The sequence below is a fragment of the Branchiostoma floridae genome, chromosome 4 (genome assembly GCF_000003815.2).
Source record: "Branchiostoma floridae strain S238N-H82 chromosome 4, Bfl_VNyyK, whole genome shotgun sequence".
Taxonomy (NCBI): Eukaryota; Metazoa; Chordata; class Leptocardii; order Amphioxiformes; family Branchiostomatidae; genus Branchiostoma; species Branchiostoma floridae.
The window spans coordinates 28,973,942-28,994,201 of record NC_049982.1 but is presented as its reverse complement, the minus strand read 5'-3'; the positions used below and the strand labels follow the sequence as shown (position 1 = coordinate 28,994,201).

General features: G+C 40.6%; 5 protein-coding genes across 6 annotated transcripts in view; 3 read left to right on the top strand and 2 right to left on the bottom strand.

Moving 5' to 3' along the window:
• LOC118413501 (tryptophan decarboxylase-like) overlaps nucleotides 1-698 on the bottom strand; it is an 8,189-nt gene extending 7,491 nt beyond the window's left edge. Inside the window, exon 1 of the mRNA XM_035816942.1 lies at nucleotides 449-698. Within this exon, the coding sequence (XP_035672835.1) occupies nucleotides 449-680 (232 nt within the window). The 5' untranslated portion in view covers nucleotides 681-698. The remainder of the gene's footprint in view (nucleotides 1-448) is intronic.
• A 2,672-nt stretch (nucleotides 699-3,370) lies between these two features.
• LOC118414197 lies at nucleotides 3,371-5,900 on the top strand. Its single transcript, XM_035818067.1, has one exon. It carries the CDS (start codon nucleotides 3,739-3,741, stop codon nucleotides 5,041-5,043), a length of 1,305 nt encoding a protein of 434 aa, XP_035673960.1. The 5' UTR covers nucleotides 3,371-3,738; the 3' UTR covers nucleotides 5,044-5,900.
• Nucleotides 5,901-6,892: 992 nt separating this feature from the next.
• Nucleotides 6,893-12,043, top strand: LOC118414464. Of its 2 annotated transcripts, XM_035818520.1 has the most exons (5): nucleotides 6,893-6,975; nucleotides 8,764-8,905; nucleotides 9,518-9,633; nucleotides 10,829-10,885; nucleotides 11,022-12,043. In XM_035818520.1, the coding sequence occupies exons 2-5, from the start codon at nucleotides 8,793-8,795 to the stop codon at nucleotides 11,495-11,497; spliced, it is 762 nt and encodes a 253-aa protein (XP_035674413.1). In that variant the 5' UTR covers nucleotides 6,893-6,975; nucleotides 8,764-8,792; the 3' UTR covers nucleotides 11,498-12,043. The 2 variants fall into 2 exon arrangements, with proteins under 2 accessions (XP_035674413.1, XP_035674412.1); XM_035818519.1 differs by lacking the exon at nucleotides 10,829-10,885 and having other exon boundaries at nucleotides 10,965-12,043.
• A 399-nt stretch (nucleotides 12,044-12,442) lies between these two features.
• On the bottom strand, nucleotides 12,443-15,616 carry LOC118414466 (phosphatidylglycerophosphatase and protein-tyrosine phosphatase 1-like). The gene is made up of 4 exons (XM_035818521.1): nucleotides 15,137-15,616; nucleotides 14,423-14,503; nucleotides 13,391-13,582; nucleotides 12,443-12,719 (listed from the first exon to the last, which is right to left on the bottom strand). The coding sequence occupies exons 1-4, from the start codon at nucleotides 15,281-15,283 to the stop codon at nucleotides 12,588-12,590; spliced, it is 552 nt and encodes a 183-aa protein (XP_035674414.1). The 5' UTR covers nucleotides 15,284-15,616; the 3' UTR covers nucleotides 12,443-12,587.
• Nucleotides 15,617-15,885: 269 nt separating this feature from the next.
• Nucleotides 15,886-20,260, top strand: part of LOC118414005 (palmitoyltransferase ZDHHC16-like) — a gene marked incomplete in the record, with an annotated part of 19,471 nt that continues 15,096 nt past the window's right edge. The window contains 1 exon segment of the mRNA XM_035817714.1: nucleotides 15,886-15,907.

Here is a 20,260-nt window from a genome sequence, read left to right as displayed (position 1 = left end):
GTATGAGGAATACGTGTTGAGATGTACAACGTTGTTCATAGTGAAGAAAAATGTTCATAATCATTAGCAAAAGTTTTGCTAAGGCCGTTGCTAAGGGTGAACTCAGTTATGTTTCCATCAAAGAAAAGCAGGGAGTCACATTTTCTGACACGTGATTTTGTTCAGTTCTGTCATCTTGTAAACCACACTAAACTGTGAAAAATATCATAATTAATTGGAAAATACTACAGAAAAGTTAGTTCTTTCAACTTCTTTGTATCAGCTTTGTTCTGGAGTACGATCTGAAACCTCCTTAGCAAAAAAAGTAATCTTTCTGCGGCAATTCTGCCATACCGTTATTTTTTGTCTACTATATTTCCTTTATTTATTCAAATTGCAACAAGGGCAATACAATGTGGACACATAGGCAGCGGTCTACACACAAGTATGAAAATTCTTTTCACCATACCATATTCAGATGGACCTTCCTCAATTTCGTCAACAGCTGGAAGACTTCCCTGGTCCGATGTCTTGACCGGTCCCCAGGTCAGGTTTCTGATGTTGTCATCATACGTGTTGACCATCTCCATGGTCCTACTGGTCATCTTTTCCCGCTCCACCTGTGGAACCTCTAAAACAGAGGTTTTCACCTTCAGATCCAGTAAGGTCTGGTGAAGGTTGTCTTCTTGGGCTTCCTGCATCTTCTCCCTTCCTTGCTTTATTGGCTACAACAATACATTGTTACCGGAGGGCACCCTGTGTCTACTGGACTATTTTAGGGCACACACGGGCCCGATGATATGTATTTTATACTGAACAAAACATACATAATAAAAATACAGATAGCGGCCCACTCAAGTTGAAACAACTTATATTGGCGCTGCTATTAAGACAAAATAAAAATGCAAAATAATTGACAAGAAAGACAGAAAGAGAAATATATAAACACAACTAACAACAGTGAATTTGGTATTTTTTTGACTCGCATTAAAAATTACCCCGGGACCCGGCGACAAATGGACCAGAAGCCGTAGCCTAGGGGCACTCACTCTGCTATCTAGTAGCCCAACGGGACAAATATATAGCTTCATTGCCCGACCGGGGCTACACCCCAACGGGCACTGGTGCAAATGAGATCGAAGCAAAAGTTAGTACGTCTGACTCTACAAATGCTGAATGCTTTTCTGTGTTTCATCGTATCAATGTCTCACTTCAATATTTCGACGCTTTGGTGAATACTGCCTCATTACTAAACATTTATGCAAATTTTCAAGCAAATATCCATACTGGGCAGACAGTTATTATACGCCAAAGAACAGTTACTCAAGCAACTGGATATGATTTTGTCAACGGCCAGACGTTTCAACTAGCGACGGCACGAATTTTCGTCAGTGACACTGGAGTGATCTGGGAGAACTCAGTCTTATCTTATAACCTGGATGTCTTACCTTCGTCGACGTAAGCTGGATGTATAGTTTGTTTGGTTGGCTGGATGCTGCTTGTCCTCTCAGATCTATATCGGCTTGGAGATAAGATGTATGCTAGCTTCACCATGGAGAAGTTGGAAATCGATCGATTCGGTACTCACCGATTGAATGATATTGCACACCACGAGCAGCTGGGACGGACTGAGTATTCACTAGTACATAATTTAACCATCAATAGTTGTTCTACAGGTTTTGGATTAGCCCGAGGCGTTGCAAAACATTGTTAAAGGGACATTTCATACTTGACCAGGTCTGACTTACAGTATATAAACAAGTCTCACAGTTCATCTAGCGTTCATCGATCGCGTACTTACGCCAACAGTCCTTTTCTCCTAAGCTTTGTACACCATGCCATGCCAATGATGTTAACCTTAACCATAGTTAGATGCATTCGCTGCATTTAATAATGTGTTAAGCCATGTTGATTATGCACGTTGCTTCTTGAGTCAAGTGCATATAAGGCCACTAAGTTAGTCCCTCATTCAATCAACGTATTACATTTTTTTACTTCCCCGAAAAGTGAAGGTACATGTATTGTTTGGGTGTGTTTATGTGAGTGTGCTTATGTGTGTATATATGTGTGCTTGTATGTATGTGTGTGTTTATGTGTGTATGTATGTATGTGTGTGTGTGTGTGTGTGTATGTATCTACGTGTGTGTGTGTGTGCATCTGTGCGCGCTTGTGTGTGTATGTGTGTGTGTCTGTGTGTATGTTTGTGTGCGTGTTCGTGTGTGTTTGCCTGTGTGCAACCCCACGTGCACTCGCATTCAGCATTCAGTACTAGCATTTATCCAGTCAACAATCCCATACTTAGAGCGTATAGTAGCTGGGCTGAAATGAGGGAATTACATATTTTAATTAAGGATTTTTTTTGAACGAAGTTGGTATCACCATGGTTGTGGTGTTATTTTGTGTGTGTCTTAAAGTTGTTTTAGTACTATATACAATATACAATTGGTCTGATATGATACGTGCATCTGTTTATGGATATTAATCACAATACAATACAATGATTTTAAATTAGCGATACTTGTGCGAATGAATACCTGTTTTGTTTTAAATGACATGTTGAACTACATTGATCCATCATATGCAAGTTTTCGAAGTAAAAATACGAATTTGAATGTCTGAACGGAACATGTTTCCTATTCTTGTAAACGAATATGAACAGATATTACAGATAACAAATAACGTCCTGCTAAAATATTCAGTCACTATTATCAACAACTATGAACGTTCATACTGATGTTGTTTGATTTTTTTCCCATTTGTATAATACAACGTCATACAATCGCCGTATTACATACACAGTACACAACACGCATGCGTTCTAAGAAGCTATAATTAATCTATGCGAATGCATAACTTAGAACTCTTATTCTATCTAAATTCATCAGTTGCACAGAGATGTTATAGTTCAGCGAATTGAACCAAGAACACACTTGTAAAATTCATGCAACTACTTTAGAAATCATCATTTTTTAAATCCAAAAGTTTGATACAATATTATATAATAAACTCGTTGTTGTATATCTCAGATGCTATTTTGAGTACAATGAAACGAGTGCCTACATTTCCAATGCCTATGCAACGCGTATGTACGAGCTCCCATGCACGTAATTTATGCCGTACGTATGGATCGGTCATGACGTCATGATGCTGACCCGGAAGTAGAAATCATTGGTATGCGGGTAGGGGCCATCGTACCTTGATCAGATGCGTCTGTTAACAGCGTCGTTTCCTAGTCGGATTCACCGTTGGCAGAAAACATGAGGACCCCTAGTTTTGAATCGCATAGTAAATACCTAGGGAGGGTTTATAAACGTTTCCGAAATGTTGCTATTTCACCTGCGAAGATAACCGGAAGTGAGGTCACCAGGTCAACCTGTCGAACAGGTGCGACAGCATTACCGCACAGACGACAATCTCGACATGAGTGTGTAGACAACGCCGTCACCAATCCACATTTGTATGAAGACAACTGGCAAGGTGGTTGCCTGCAAGGATCTTTCCTGTGTACCTCGGACATTTGTTGGACAAATTCGGACTGCATTTGTACTAAGGTGAACCCCGTCGGTAGCTAGTTTTATTGAGGAATCAGAGGAAAAGGTAAACAAAAACGCCCACTCGGGAAACGTTTTGAGTCTACTTGGGAACTGAAACTGATAAATATCCAAACAGTTCACAGATCTGTTTGTGTGCGCTTCCGTGAACGATTCAACTCAACTAGACGTCTCTGTTTCGACCACCTGTTAAATTGGACTACTTCAAATGGCCCTAAAGAAGGCGGTGCTGTTTTGGACATTTACTTCCGTGTTGTGGTTGGGAAGTATTTTTGTCAACGGTGAGGGCAGCGAGGACGTTGTGTTTCCCCCCACCCTCCTACCGAGCGAGCCCGGACTCCCAGTCGGCCACCTGTTACCGCTGGGCTACCAAAGGGAACCCGAAGGACCCGTGAAGGAGTACACACAGCCGCTGACTCCGACAGAGTTCTGGGAACAGCATGCCAGGGAACCCTACGTACCCCTCGTGTACAGGCAAGCCATCGCCAAGGCCCCAGCGGTCGCCAACTGGCAGAGTGATGACTACATCAGGGAGAAGTATGGAGACTTGGACGTCCTGATTGAGAAGAAGATCGAAGATCGCCACCACCCCGTTCGCCTGAGGATGCCACTGAGCGAGTTCTTAGACAACTACCACCACAAGCAGTGGTACGTGGTATCCTTGCTACCCGATCCCATGAGAGCAGAAATGCAGGTTCCTCGTTCACTACTCTGCGGCAATTTTAGGGACAGCATTCTAGAGTCAAACCTGTGGTTGTCTTCCGGTGGGACTAGGTCAGTTCTACACTACGACGCCGACCACAACATACATTGCCTGATCTCCGGCCGCAAAGACTTCATCATGATCGACAACAAGTACGGAGACAAACTAGACTTGGCTGACAAGAAGAAATCCGGGTCAGGCTTCACTCACATGAACGTTGACAAAGTAGACCTCGTGAAAAACCCAGAGGTTGCAGAGGTGCCGTGGACCTGGGCGACCCTCAAGCCGGGAGACTGTATCTTTATCCCGTCGCGTTATTTCCACCAAGTGCGATCGTACGGGCGCAGCGTTGCCGCCACGATCATGTGGGACCCATTCGCAGAGTTCAACGATTCGGACTGCGCCACGAGAGACATTGACACATACACGGCGTTCAATGAAGTCAAGCTCCAGTGGACGTACAAGAAAGGTGACAAGGTCATTGACATGGGGTACATGAACGTGGAAATCATCAGGAAAACGTTTCTTACGTTAATGAAGGAAGAAGACATGGAGAAGTTTACGCCTGAGTTACTCGCGATACTTTACGAACACAACATCCTGGACGAAGACGAGGGCGAAGAGTTGGGAGAGGAAGATATGGAACACGTCAGAAAGGTCTTTTCCGTCATGGATAAGGACAAGAAGGGGTACATCACTGCTGAAGAGATACAAGCGATGGACATTGAAACCCTGAAAAGGGTGGCCAGAGGGATAGAAGAGGCGCACGGGCCAATTGGAGAGGACCCGGGCCCACGGGACGAACTGTGACACAAGGAAGGGACAACCAATTAGCTGACTGTCCAATGTAACACATTATGGATAAACTAAACATTAACTGATCAACACTATCAAAACTCATTGTTCATGGAATGGACCCGTCTACTGTGGCTTCTGGAACGTGACTTCAGAGACACGTGACTGCAGCAGATGGTCGTAAATACCAGATAACCTGTGTCGCCCCCCGGCTCTGTTCAACGATGGACGGTGGGCGCGGATGTACACAGCCTCCTTCACTCCTCTTGCAAAGAAGTCCAGACGGAACAGAGACGGAGGACGACACAGGTTATCTGGCATTTATGAGCCTCTGCTGCAGTCACGTGTCTCCGCTACAGTAGACGAGTCCATTCCGTGACCAAGGCTGACGGAGTCGGCTAAAAATTTCGGGTAAGTCCCAACTAATCTTAATAGTGTTGGTCAGTTAAAGTTTAGTCATGTCCTATGTCCTTTATCAACACAGATGAGTGCTCATGCTAATAATGTAACACATGGCCAAGCCATGCAAAACATTCACTTCAAAACAATTTTTTTTAGTATCGGTTATTTCAAGTTCGAATTTCACCTTTCATTGTGGTTTGAGGTGTTTTCTTGCAAGTTTTATATGTTTAACTATCTTATTTTCTATTGCCAACTGTTTACAGCAAGGAGGTTAAAATAGTTATGGTACTATGGGCGATGACATGCAAATAATAAAGATATTCAGCATTGTTAATTGGTGTGACAAATGTAAAACTATGCAGACCATAGAATAATTCAGGGAAGTGCCATGCATTCAAATCGAAAGTTGTTATTGCTATTACTGGTTGTAATAATGTTTGTTGTGTAATAAAATATGGTGATTTCATTTGTTTTCTCTGTCCGTTGTGTAATAAAATATGGTGATTTCATTCGTTTTCTCTGTCCTCACTTTATAGTTTGTTTCATTGTTTCGATGAGGTTATACACATGGGGGTGAGGGGTTGTAAAGATTAAACTTGACATTTGTCTTCTCATCCCAATTAATTTAGAGGTTCTAAAGTTATGCTGACCACAAATATCTAGTAGACACAAAGACAGACAAGCAAAGTCAACTCTCTCTAGCTCTCACGCACGCACCGACACACACACAAACACACAGTGTCACACTCATGTATTACATGTATGCACACAAACACATACACACACCAAAACACACACACACACATACACATACACACACAAATACACACACAAACACACACACATACATACATGTATACACACACAGACACTGCAAAAGCAGCGCCTACATTTTTAAGGTCTTTAATGTCTATCGCAAGCTATCCGAATGCATACAACGTGTGTTTACTGCAATACTTTGTCTTGTTCTATTACAAGGCCATGATACTTGCTGGTTTCAGACTTTTGCAAACTCATTTAAAGCTAGATCACCTTTTTCCGTGGTATACCTATATCTGCTGTTTTTAAGAACAGGGCGTTCAAGGATATAAAGTCGACTGACGTTGGTGGTTTCAAACTGCAAAGTTGTGAAAATATTGCAACTTGAAACCACCGTCCGACGACCTGATATCCGTAAATAGTCTGTTTCTATATACAACGGATATAGGTTACTCCGCGGAAAAAGGTTGAATAGCGTAACATAGTCTGAAAAGTTAACCCTGAAAATACCAACAGTCTTAAATAATGGGTGACCTGAAATGTTTGCCATACAATCGAAGGTACAGGCCCCAAAGACACGAACATTCGCGACACCTTGCAATGTGCAGCAAAAACACACTTGTTCAAATATGAATCGCTAGGTGTCGCTTACGTTCACATCGGGGTCGTTGCCAGGGACGCCGCGACCTTTGTAATGCAAATATCGGTAAATTAATACTACCCACCACACACTGGACCACAACAGGCGTACCTGCACTTTCTCCGGACTAGTATATTCACAACAAGGTGAGTTCTTCAACTTCTTTTTAGAGATATATTTCTGATCAAACGTACTAAAATCTCGTCGTCCAAGTTATTCTTTTAAGGCTATTGTTTGGAACTACATAGAGGCCTCTCTTGTTTTTGGTGTCACAAGCAGGAGTGTTTTCTTGTAGTAAACATGGCACAGTTGGTGGTCTCTTGTGTGTTTTCCGGATCCTAGCTCTTGTTTAGTACGTAACTTTTGCGTTCGTGTAAAGACCTATACTCCTTCTAGAAGTGTTATGGTGGCCCAGTGCTTGGGGCTGTTGACTTTAAACCTTGAGGTGCTGAAGTAGAATCCCTAACTAACAGGTCCCGACATCTATGCTCTGCTGTTGGGAAAGGTATTTCCCCACTCAGGTGAAAATGATTTCCTAGCTTTGGTTATGGACGTCGTGGCGTATAGGGCATAAATCTAGAGTAGAGGTCCCATGTTTTAGGAGAGCCACTCCTCGAACACGTTAAAGAACCCACCGCACTTACCGAAAAGAGTAGGGTCCTTTCCCGGTGTGAGTAACGTTAGATCAAATAAATCTGTCTGCATACGTAACTCGTACTCTTTAGTACAAACGTAGTGTGTTATATGTCAAGTGCGTGCACGTGAAATGTAAGCAAAGTATATACACGGATTCTGTCGATGGCGAAATCATAATGTTGGCGGTCCCTCTTTTTTTAGCGAACATTTGAATGTGTAATTACATCACACTCTATGTATATAGACTATAAATAAAAAGAATAGATTTCCTTTCTCTTCTAGATTAGTATTATATAGCAAGACACAAAACGTCAGACAAAACGTGTTTGAAAACTGCACGGCTGGGGATGGAAAATCTGTCAAAAATGCGTGTCAATTCTTCTGTTGTGACTAAGATAAATATGTAAATGTAGATATGGCGTGACTTAAGTGAATGGTGGGCTCTCGAAGAGTGCTATTTCCAATATAGGTCACCGGCCCTCTAATTGCTCTTCTCTCATTGGTTGAATCGCTAATTGGTTTAGGCGTAGAAATATGTGTATCTGTAGGAATATAAAATACCAGAGTCCTGTTGCATTTCAGTTTTTCATTGGTAAACTGTATTTGTTGGACTATTTCGGCAAACAACAACAACAAAACAAAAGCTATCCCTACCAAAGTCGACCATATGTTTCTACAGGACGTAATCAGAAATAGAGCTATAATTTTCCTAGGCATATGCCTTACGGCTGAATTCCCCAACCGGTTCAACCCGGTTTGTTATTAAGCAGATTCCACTTCTCAAAATTGCTATTCTCTCATTGGTTGAAATGCTAATTGGATTAGCCAGTCACGTCATGCACGGTCGGTCTATAGTATTGGATATTGACGGTTAGTTAAGGCAGCTTATAGTATACTATGGTCTGTATTCTTCAGTAAAGTTGGTTGAACTGCTAAATAATGCATTTTCCTTCACGTCTCTAGCAACTGTCTTCTACATTTTGTACGTTAACTGTTTTACGTGTCTTAAACTTGGTCATGGTACGGTACTTTGCTTGTAATAATGACTTCACAATAACAAGTAGACACGCGTACAATAGTCCGTAATTCGTGTTGTTTTACCATAGAAGTTAATGGTAACTTGACTTGACATATGCTGTACCAATTACAATCGCTACACACACAAAAAAAATTGTTGTGTTTTGTTATGTACAACAACAGGAAGAAGCTGTTAACACACCTCATGCGTTCTCCAATATACGGCCCGCGGGTTTCAGAACTTCTTCATGTGATTCATATGATTTATTTTTATTTTTAAGGAAAGACATTTGAACATCGTTGTCCAAACATGGCGTGCGGTCGCTACAGTGAGCACTATGCCAACTCCGTCCGCCTGGCGGCGCTTCTGATCAAGAAGGGAACGCCTACACTACTTACCTACTTGCTGGACAATTTACCGAGGTACGTCCTAAGAAACAAAGTCTTGATGTTGATTTAACAAAGTAGAGTCGCATTCTTTATTTGCAGGTTTTGTTTTCTCCTTTCAGCTTGCGTAGGTGGCGGCGACCAAAAAGACGTAAAAACTAGAAAGCTTACCACCACAAAGTCTAGCCTACTGCTGTTTTTTCTTACTCTTGAAATACACACAAACCATGGAGACCAGCCTCAACAGCTGTCCTGCCACTTGCTACATAGTGTCACCTAGTGTCTCTGCTATTTTACCAGTAACCATGGTGACAGCCGTCTGGTCCAGGTCGTCACGTATGTGCTTGCAAACGTTGCCGTTCTAGTCTGTGCACCTGTTTGTGTGTGGTTCTGAAGTGCAGTTTCGTCATGTTCTGCCAGAGGACGCTAATGGCTGTGTCGTCGTCATTTGCTTCAAATATTAATTTTTGGCGACGCCTCTGGCGCTAATCTCATAGTAAATCAAATGTTGTATATGCCTGTTTGTTTTGCGTTCCCTCTCAACAGAATGTTTTAGTGGAGTATACAAAAGTTGCTACATTGAGTTGAAGTTTTGCACACATAATCATTATAAACATAAAGCATGTTCTTAATATCTCTTCTACCCAGGTGCGATGATTATGACAATCCCTGCATACCTTGCACCCATGAGTTCAGGACACACCACCTGAGACATGTGCTGCAGCTGTACAGCCCCCTACTCAAGCACCTGCGCTTCGGTACAGGTCAGTATCTCATTATACATGCCATATCACATCTTCAACAAAAAAAGGTGTTCCTGAATTTTACTACTGCTTCAAGTAAAACATGTGACTTGTTTAGGACATCTCAAATTTGGTAAGGTCTCGATTGGTAAAGAGTTGTGTGGCCCATGGCTATTGAAATGAAGATGGGCGCCGCCCTTTGCACCATCTGATAAAGGGAGGACTTTAACTTTCTTTGAACTTAAGAATCAAGTAATAGATTTTATTTTTGTCAGTTTTTGGTCAATACCAACTGTGATAAAGTTAAGATCTGTAATATAAAGGCTCTCTTTACTTGAAAGAATGCAATAATATTATAATAACTTTTATCTTATTCTCTACACCCTTTTCAATCAACTTGGCTACATAAAACAAGCCAAAAAGTTTTTTAAGTCACTAAAAGTGTTTTTATAATACTGCTATACTATTTCTTTGTTTTATGTTGATGTTATTTTGTCTAATTTGAAAGAGACAGTGAGGTGAAATTTTAATTCCCTCATTTGAACTGCATGTAGCTGTTTGTTTCTATAAAACATCTGGAAAATCTTTTATTTCATAGTGAAATTGAGCCATCTTTCATCTCTCACTGGAACTGCAGCTATTTGTTTGTAACAGACTTCTAGAACCTCTTTTCTTTCCCCCAGGTGGTTACCAGAAAGTCCTTGGCCAGCAGGAGTACGAGCAGCTGTACCCCCTGTCAGGCATCCCTCTTTCATCTCTCACTGGAACTGCAGCTATTGCTTCTACAATATTTCTATAACCTCTTTCCTTGCCCACAGGTGGTTACCAGAAAGTCCTGGGCCAGCAGGAGTATGGAACATCTGAAATTTGAGCCCTCTTTCATCTCTCACTGGAACTGCACCGATTTGGTTGCTTGTACAATCTATAACCTCTTCTCTCTCCCCCAGGTGGTTACCAGAAAGTCCTAGGCCAGCAGGAGTATGGAACATCTGAAATTTGAGCCCTCTTTCATCTCTCACTGGAACTGCACCGATTTGGTTGCTTGTACAATCTATAACCTCTTCTCTTCTCTCTCCCCCAGGTGGTTACCAGAAAGTCCTAGGCCAGCAGGAGTATGAGCAGCTGTACCCCCTGTCAGGCATCCCTCTTTCATCTCTCACAGGAACTGCAGCTATTGCTTGTACAATATTTCTATAACCTGTTTCCTTGCCCACAGGTGGTTACCAGAAAGTCCTAGGCCAGCAGGAGTACGAGCAGCTGTACCCCCTGTCAGGCATCCCTCTTTCAACTCTCACTGGAACTGCAGCCATTTGTTTGTATGGGACTTTTATAACCTCTTTTCTTGCCCACAGGTGGTTACCAGAAAGTCCTAGGCCAGCAGGAGTACGAGCAGCTGTACCCCCTGTCAGGCATCCCCTGTAACCCCCACCTCTTCAGCTTCAACCTCCTCTTCAATCTCATCCGCCATATTTGTGGCCAGCGGCCCGGCGACTGGCCCGGGTGGGACCGCGCTCCGCTCATCACCGAGAAGTCCCCCGAGTTCGACGTCATCCGGTTGAAACAGTTCCGCAACGTCCTGTACTCGCATCTACCGAGGGGCGACGTTCGCGGGCCGGTTTTTACAAAATGGTGGACGTACCTGTCCGCGGTGCTGATCAGGCTCGGACTCAGGGAGTCGGAGATCGAGAGATTCAAGATGGAGGTGGAATTCGTGGACGAGGACACGGTGAAGTTTCTCGCGGAGATGCAGCGACAGTACAAAGACGAGAACGAGACGCCGGCGAGCGAGAAAGACTACGCGTACATTGACGTGAGGCTGAAGCCTGCGGAGGATGGTGAAATCGACAGGGTTTTTAACAGTGCGAGACATGCAAGAGGATACTGATGTCATACAGACAATTTTTCTTTATTCAGTTGATTGTGTATCATGAAAAATATCAACTAATGAATTGTACAACTTTACATGAAAAACAATTCTACATTCCAAAATGTAAGGTATGATTGCACTTTTTTTTAATGTCAGTTGCACTTTTAAACCTTTTCCATATCTTAGGTGACATAACTCCTGGCTAACGACCTCATAAACTACTTATTTCGCTTCAATATGGTTTATTCTGTGGCTATAGATCACTGGCTATGCCTTATGTCACCGTAAACACTTTGGACCCTGTCATGATCATTAACCCTTAAACAACCAATGGCATAGGTTTTTAGCTGTGTTTCGAGAACTGTAAGTTATGATGAAGGCTACTATGTCTAAATGGACCAATATTTAAGAACTAAAACAACAATACTAACTTGTGATACAGTCTTCTAAATTTACCGTAAAATGTAGACATGACGTGTCTATAAAGAATCCATTTCTAAATCTTACAGAACTCATTTATTTTTTTCTTTTATCACACTGTAAATAAATACTGGTGATCCTTTGGATTGTGTTTTGTGTTATTCTGTTCAGGTGTGGCGTTCCCTTTCTTGGCAGATCAAGATATATATTTATGATTGATTTGAGAAGCATATTATCATCATAGAGCTTTCATATATGAAAGCTTTCTTTTATGATCCAATACTCAGGGAGGCCTAAGCAATTTATGAGGATAACAAATTAAATTCAAGAACGCTATGGGGGACAGAGAAGTCTGGAAGGAGAGGGTGGACTTGGTCCGGGCAAGCAGCCCGCGATGATGATGATGACAAATTTTATAAAAAATACAATAAGCATTATCTGCAAGAATCTTGTTATAGAAAGCACAGCCTTTTTCATGCAACCACCGCTTTGTTGAGTAAAAGTATGTGCCCTACATTGTCACAAAGATGTATCAAATTCTTTTTTTAGAAGATTCATGTATTTTTGCATAGTGTTTTGTGCATTTTTCATAAAATTCATACGGTTTGTGCGGTTCAAAATGTTTTAGCTTTAATACTAACTTTGCAACAGAATATTTCAATACTTTTTTGATGAACATCTGTCTTTACTATCTTCTTTCTTCAATATGTTCCGTTGTGTAGTATCTCTCCAGTGCCTGGAGCTGGCCTCTAGCCAGGGTTATGTGTGGACGTTTGTCCTTGATGAACAGATGAGCTTCTGCTGGGGTCCATCCATGTAACTGTGGTTATAGGAAGAAAACAAAAGCTATAAGCCTATAGCCCCAATAACAGTTTTGAGTTACAACAATCCTATAAAATTCATAAAGTACCTGGTTATTATTAATAATGTCCAGTTATCTCAATATTGTTGAAGCCCCTCACTTTGGAAGCTCTTCAAAGCAAAGAAATGGCCCCACTCCTTCAATCATTTTCACACACAAACACAACTGCACTTGCCCACCAATAACTTATTCATGCACCAACATACCTAATCTCCAAGAAGATCTGGTGCAAAGGCACTACTGAAAGGGCCCCAAAGTTGGTACATGTAAAGAATCTCCTTGGTAAAAAGAAACTAAGGCTATTGATATCCGAATCGTTACCTAATTAAACTGTGCTCGCTGTGTACTAGTACTACTGGGTGATATTTGCCCTTTGTCCTGTTAGGCACTAACATTTCCCCTGGGACATGCGTGGGGCACTGAATTTGTCCAGGATAAAGATACCAGTCGCTTTTATTTCTTAACAAGCAATACAGATATTTGTATTTGTATTGTATTCAATATGATTGTATATGGCCACGAGAAGTTGCAGCCTTCCTGTTTGACTGCATGCAGATCTAACTTACCCCCAATAGATCTGCTTGGATATTGTAACATACCCACTCACCTACCATGAGAAACACACTAACCTGCATGAGATAACAAGCCACCATTGTAGCACTCCTTCTCCTCCCAGCCTTACAGTGTACGTACACAGTGTTTCCCTGTTCGCGATGCCTCAGTAAAAACATCACGCCCAGCTTCAGGTGCTCGTGGGTCGGCACTCCCGTCAGGTCTATCGTAGTCAGTCGTAGCTGCTCGACTCCCGCACGCGACCACTCCTTTGAAATACAAATGTACAGAAACTAGATCTGTACTAATATCTAAGACCTCTTAATCAAAGGTATAACAACTGATATTGTTCTGACTGTTAGGTTTGCAGTAAAGTTTCAGGAGCAATTTCGAGGTTTCCCTCTTCCCAATCTTAAGTCCTCTTGCCATACTCTCTATGACTCTAGATCATTCTGCCGATAACGCCATTGTAAGGTTTACAATCAAGTTTTTTACAAGACATGCGATCTAGATACAGTACAGTCCATTTCTTGTTCTTCTCTCGTCACACGTGGCCAACTTCCCCCTTGCTCCCTTATTAAATTACTGCTATCATTTTTTTGTGTGTGTACATGTACAAGTTTGAATATAGTAAAGCAGTTCTTCTATTGATTTGCATTATCCAACCTAGTCTTTTTAATGGGTGCAAGGCCATTTAATTTTGACCACTTCTAGGCAATGAACGGAATAAACTGATGGAGAGTGGACATTATTATGCTGGGAGACAGCAGTGAACACTGGATTTAAAGGTTTGAAGATTGTACACAAGAGGGAAACAGTTGTCATCGAGAGAGTTCAATAGTTTAATAATAGACAGTCAAAGGAAGGAAGCTTTTTGAGGGTAATGCATATGGAACAGTAAAATTATTTTAACTAGAGTAGAAGAAAACCTTACTATGTGTTACATGTACGTTGAAAGGCTCTCAATGGCGGGAGAAGCAGTGGGAGATTTTTAGAATTGAGTTCTTTACAAGTATGCAACTTTAGGTGAAGATAGAGACAATGAGAGTTCTTGATTCGCAAATTGGTAGAGTATTGAAAGAAAACATGGTATACACACTATACTGTACCTCCATTGAGTTTGTGAAGCGTTTGAGTTCAAAGTCTTCGTTCATGGTCACCACTGCCTTCACACCCTCCTCTTGTACCAGCTATGTGGGGATGAAAATATTAACTTAAGTAACAGGACATGATAAACAACTTAAGATCTTAGTACTTCGTACAATCACGATATGAAATGCATCCCATATCAATTATAATCCATATCAATTGTTACAAAAAGGGACCAGACTATAATCTAGGGCCATTTGTACAATTGCAAAGTATCCTTAGCAAAACACAACATCTAATCTTCTCAATAAGTGTGTTGGGTTCTTTTACATGCAGAGGTTTCACACAGGCTAAAAACCTAAAGCTGACCCTCACACATATGGCCACAGGGTATATTGTACCTTTCCTTCTGAAAGGACAATTTTTACGACTCGGGCGCAAACCTCTACACCACACTGACCCCCATGAAGAGTATCTGACGATCAGCTGACCATCTGTTCATGGGCTATACCGAACGACTTAAAGAAAGGGGTGTAATGCTGCAGTGCCTGAAAATACCACTAGGGGGCCCAAAGTCACAATTTTTCTTTGGGACTTCAATAACTATTCACATGCCATATTTCATACAAATCCATCACAAAGATCTTTAGTTATACAAAACTGTATTAAAAATGTGAACACACAAAGACATCCAAAGACTAAAAACAAAGAATGACATATTGATGATGTCTCACCATCGGTGTCATTGACCGGAAGGGCAGTGCCCCCAGCAGCACCGTACGGTCTATCCTGTCATACCATCGACGTGACGTCACCTTCTCCATTACGACATTATACAGGAGCGTCGGGTAGAAGAGCGTGCGTGCTAACAAGTTTGACATGATACTCCAAGGTCAAATATTCCTAACCAAGGTCAAATATTTCTCTCTAGGGGTTAGTCCAGATTAAGTATGGACAAGGACGCACGAATGTTGATTTGAGGCCGATCGGTCTAACACTTAAAATTATATTTGGCCCACTTTTAAATCGCAACTGCAAGCTAAGAATACTGCCTTGATGAAATATTTTACAGTTTGAAGCAACAGTTATATGCCTTTATGTCGTTGACGCTATTTCCGTACAAATAGTTGCGTAAATAACGTCTAAATAAAGCAAAACAAGTCAAACGCGGGTGTCAACAAACCCGGGCGCAGCCATCTTGGATATGGACTAATCCAATCAAAAGAAAAAGAGGGAGTACCCATCCTAATACAATTCTAATTAATGCATATTATTCGACCAAACTCATCATAATTTTAATTAATACATTATATTAAAAGACAGTAAAATATAAATACAAATAATTTGTTGATTTTGTACCACTAATGCATTAGAATTAAAAATCAAGTTTATATTTTACCCCTTTAGAGTAATGTACTAGTCTACATGCTCCTAAAGGCATCGCCTTTCACAAATCATCATCAAAATGTCGTCGAGAAAAATATGAAAACGACTCGGGACGAAAATACCCGCGTTTCGACCTGCTTCAAAACTATGAAAAGGTAAGAAACGATACAAAATCAATGTAACAAGAAGACGACGTTTTGCTTATTTCGTCAGAATATTTCAAACTTAAGCAATAGATATTTAAATCGCCTTTCAAAGCACTAATCGGATGCGTTGTACATTATGATGAAAGCTCATTTTGTACTAACGTTACGTTATGTTTACAACTATTATTTTTACCACTGAAAATTTACAAATTTGACATAGCTTTAATTTAAAATCGTGCCAGCGGTAGAGCAGCAGCGGTAGAAAAGAAGAACACAGTGTATTGACAAGATAATATTGATAACGTTATGATATGATAGATGACGACACACTGAAAAGGGCAACAACAATCATGTAATATTAATTTGCTATTATATATGATATGTTCAGTAGAATATGTCATTATCAAGCCTACGTGATTAGAATGGAAATATAATTAGAAATGAGACAATGAGAAAAGGAATGGTGATGAACTTAAAGTACATATTCTTTGCTCCAATCTTTTATTACAATTTAAATATTTGTTATAATAGTTATCTACTGTAACGTAAGGTTACCAGTTAACGTGCAGGACCAATTAACGGTCAGTTAGCCACATGGCTGCATTTCAAGGTGCACCATGCAAAAATTAGTCAATTATAACAAAACTATACATGTTTTATTCACATTGAAAACCCTTGCACAATTTTCATGAAAGATCATGGACCCATGGTGCCTGGGTCGACTTTACGTGATGTTCTACTGAGGCAAAATCGGTGGTCCAACCTCATTCATCACTACGGCGCTACTGAAGGAGATGGTGGGGTAGACACAAAAATTTTACCGTGATTTGTTTGTTTACCACTTTCGTAATATTATGCAAGAAGTGTTTGAATATGTATGCTTATAGGTAGAGCACTACAAGGAGAAAGACTCAAGTGACCGTTAATTGGTCACCCTAGAACAATTCTTACTGCCAACTACTCCATTATTACATGTTGGTGCGCAGCCAAAGATGGAGGGAAGAAATAAATTACCATGCACATTTAACAGACAAACTACTGTTTCTTCAAATGGGTTAAATATTTAATTCTGCCAAGGCATTTCAGAACAATAATTATTTTCCATAATTCGACCGTAAACTGGTAACCTTACGTTAAATGCATTTAATTTTGTGGGAATTTACTCTCGCGGCAGCAGGAAAATGACGTGTTCGCGGTTGTTTTAAGTTCGCGGTAGTGCTATACATCTGACTGCAGTCTAATACGTTAGTTGAAAAATTTTCGCGGTGGTTTTACTTTTACTTCATCGCCAAAACCGCTAATATAAAACCACTGGGAACATTTCTGCATTTATGTAGTATATGATAATTGTAACTGTTAAGTATTTCTGAATCAATACCAGACATAAAAGTTGTGTCTTTATTCACTAGCTATGTTAAAAATGCAATTTTTATATTTTCCCTATGTTTGTGTATTTGGTATGTGTATCGTTTCTTTGTGCTTATATGTTTTTCACTTTTATCATGTACACGTGTTTCAAGTTTACATTTACGTTTACATTTTAGTTTCACATTTCAGATTTTACTACATAAAAGGCCTGCCCAGACTAGGACAATGCAAAAATAATTTCCTTTATCAGAGTTAGCTGTATGGTAGAAGAATTGTTATAGATTTCTCAATGTGCATGTAAGGCCATAGCAAGTAAATTTTATGGATGACATCCTCTGCAGACTGCAAAAATAGTGCGATAGGGCAAAAATAAACAAGATGGGTGAAAAAAACAAGATGGCTACATTTTCAAAAATAGACACCATATTAAAAAGTTGTGATGACTGTTGTAAAAAGAATTAAAGGGACAAAACTGATGGTATCATAGCCAACAAGGCATTCATTCCTGTATTTAAGACATGTACTGGTATGGTAAAAGTGACACTAGTGTGGTAGACTGGCATCACCAACAAAGTTGGTAACCACACTCATAGCTTCCATATTGGTGTCACTTTTACAACTATCCAATAAGTTCCATTTCTACAACTACAGCCCTGGATACCTGGCAAGTGTCACTTCTAGGTCAGACATCGAAGTTAGGGCTGCCCATTGACAAGCATGTTGAAATACACTGAATGAAGGCTTCAAAAAAGTACTAACCCATAGTTCAATCTTTAAAATTCTTCTCCACCAGAAAGTCACTTGGGTCTAGTTTATAAGCATTCAAAGAAAACAGAGGGTTGTTTGGCTCATTCTCGGAGAAAAGCTCGCTCTATGAAAGAAACCTCACCTTTGACCCATTTTCCCTCCTGATACAACCAGTAGCACCCTATAACTAAAACCTGTCCTTACACCAGCTGAACTGCTGAACTGAACAAATTTTGACCCAAACAGGAAAGCTTAGACCCTACCTGTCTCTTCTAACTCAAAAAGTCTCCAGATTGGGCAAAAATTTTCAAGGAAAAGAAGGATTTTCAAGGATTTTAAGTCACACCCAAATCGTCTTCCCATTTTTTGCCCTCTACCGCGCAACGCAACTCTGACGTCAGCCCTACTGGGTACCCGAATAAGGGAGTTGAGGAAAAATTATTATCCCAGCTGATACAGGGAGGGGATGCGATAGCGTTTCCCAAAGATGAACTGTATTGATTGCTCCCTTGGGAATTTATTGCCAAATCTATACCCAGTGCACCACAGCTTACCCCATGCAATAAGGCATGTAAAGCAGTGGGGTAGTGTACCAAAAGTCATGTGACTTTTCCAAAATCCATAGGTGTTTATCTCTTATCAAGTCTTAATAACTACTAACCATAGTCAGTTCTACATCTCTGATGTAAAATTGCAACTTTTCAATAGAGGGTTTTCTTTTTTTACAACTTTTTTTAATAGTTTTCATACAATGCTGTTTCAATGAAATTGGCAAACTGTACACACAAAACACAACATTACACAGCTGAAATGTCCCTACATACAGCAAAATCCTGTTTAATGGACAGCAAGTATTGCCCTGTACTACATTCAGGAGTATTATTTGCAATAGCTCCTCTTTTTAGGGTCTCATAGGATCAAAAAGTATCCAATTCAGTGTTGCTGGGGGGGGGGGGGTGTGAACACCAGTAGGGCACATTATGATTGACAGGTCCTAATTGGTAAGGCATACAATTACATGGGACTAAATCATCATTAAGTCCATCATTTTCATTGAATTCATACCACTTTTGTAGTAATCTATGCTATCTGAGTTATTCCTGACAGCTTCCAATACATGCATGCACATACTTTATGCTGCAAAAAATCACAAAATATCACATTTTTGCTACATTTTTGGGAAATTCATGCACAAAACTGGGTCCACACTTGACAAAACCTCTTGTATACGATATTGCAACATGGTTTCAGCAAATCTGAGACAGCTATATGGTTCAAAAGGCCTCAAATGCAAAATGGGGGTGGGGGGCAGTACAGGTCAGACATCGAAGTTAGGGCTGCCCATTGACAAGCATGTTGAAATACACTGAATGAAGGCTTCAAAAAAGTACTAACCCATAGTTCAATCTTTAAAATTCTTCTCCACCAGAAAGTCACTTGGGTCTAGTTTATAAGCATTCAAAGAAAACAGAGGGTTGTTTGGCTCATTCTCGGAGAAAAGCTCGCTCTATGAAAGAAACCTCACCTTTGACCCATTTTCCCTCCTGATACAACCAGTAGCACCCTATAACTAAAACCTGTCCTTACACCAGCTGAACTGCTGAACTGAACAAATTTTGACCCAAACAGGAAAGCTTAGACCCTACCTGTCTCTTCTAACTCAAAAAGTCTCCAGATTGGGCAAAAATTTTCAAGGAAAAGAAGGATTTTCAAGGATTTTAAGTCACACCCAAATCGTCTTCCCATTTTTTGCCCTCTACCGCGCAACGCAACTCTGACGTCAGCCCTCTACTGTAAGTACAATCAGTAGGCTACAACACAATGTATTTACTCATTTTGATACTTTATCGTCATGTTGACCATCCCTGCAGAAGAAAAAATTATTGTTTTTTTTTCTGAAATCAGGCGAAAATTAATGCGCATGCTGATGTCATCCATATAATAAAATTTACTTGCTGTAGCCTAATGTACAGTCAAACCTGTAGTGACTACCTCTACATAAAGAAGACCATCCGACCATTGATTTACAATGAAACCTACATACTAGTGACCCACTGTTAAAGCCAGCACCCGTCCTTCCGTCCTTTGATGGAATTTTGCAGCTGGGGACGGAAAAAAATTTGCCCATTCCGTCCTATGTGCCCTCAAAATGTAACCCTCAAAATGCAGGAAATAGCATTTCAGAGGGTCTAGGCTTTAAAACTCGATTTT

Coding starts and splice junctions, on each gene's coding strand:
- LOC118414466 (XM_035818521.1), bottom strand. CDS start 15,283: ATGTCAAACTTGTTAGCACGCACGCTCTTCTACCCGACGCTCCTGTAT. Junction 14,504..15,136: donor TCCGGTCAATGACACCGATG/GTGAGACATCAT, acceptor ATCCCCACATAG/CTGGTACAAGAGGAGGGTGT. Junction 13,583..14,422: donor GCTTCACAAACTCAATGGAG/GTACAGTATAGT, acceptor TGTATTTCAAAG/GAGTGGTCGCGTGCGGGAGT.
- LOC118414464 (XM_035818519.1), top strand. CDS start 8,793: ATGGCGTGCGGTCGCTACAGTGAGCACTATGCCAACTCCGTCCGCCTG. Junction 8,906..9,517: donor TTGCTGGACAATTTACCGAG/GTACGTCCTAAG, acceptor TCTTCTACCCAG/GTGCGATGATTATGACAATC. Junction 9,634..10,964: donor GCACCTGCGCTTCGGTACAG/GTCAGTATCTCA, acceptor TCTTGCCCACAG/GTGGTTACCAGAAAGTCCTA.
- LOC118414197 (XM_035818067.1), top strand. CDS start 3,739: ATGGCCCTAAAGAAGGCGGTGCTGTTTTGGACATTTACTTCCGTGTTG.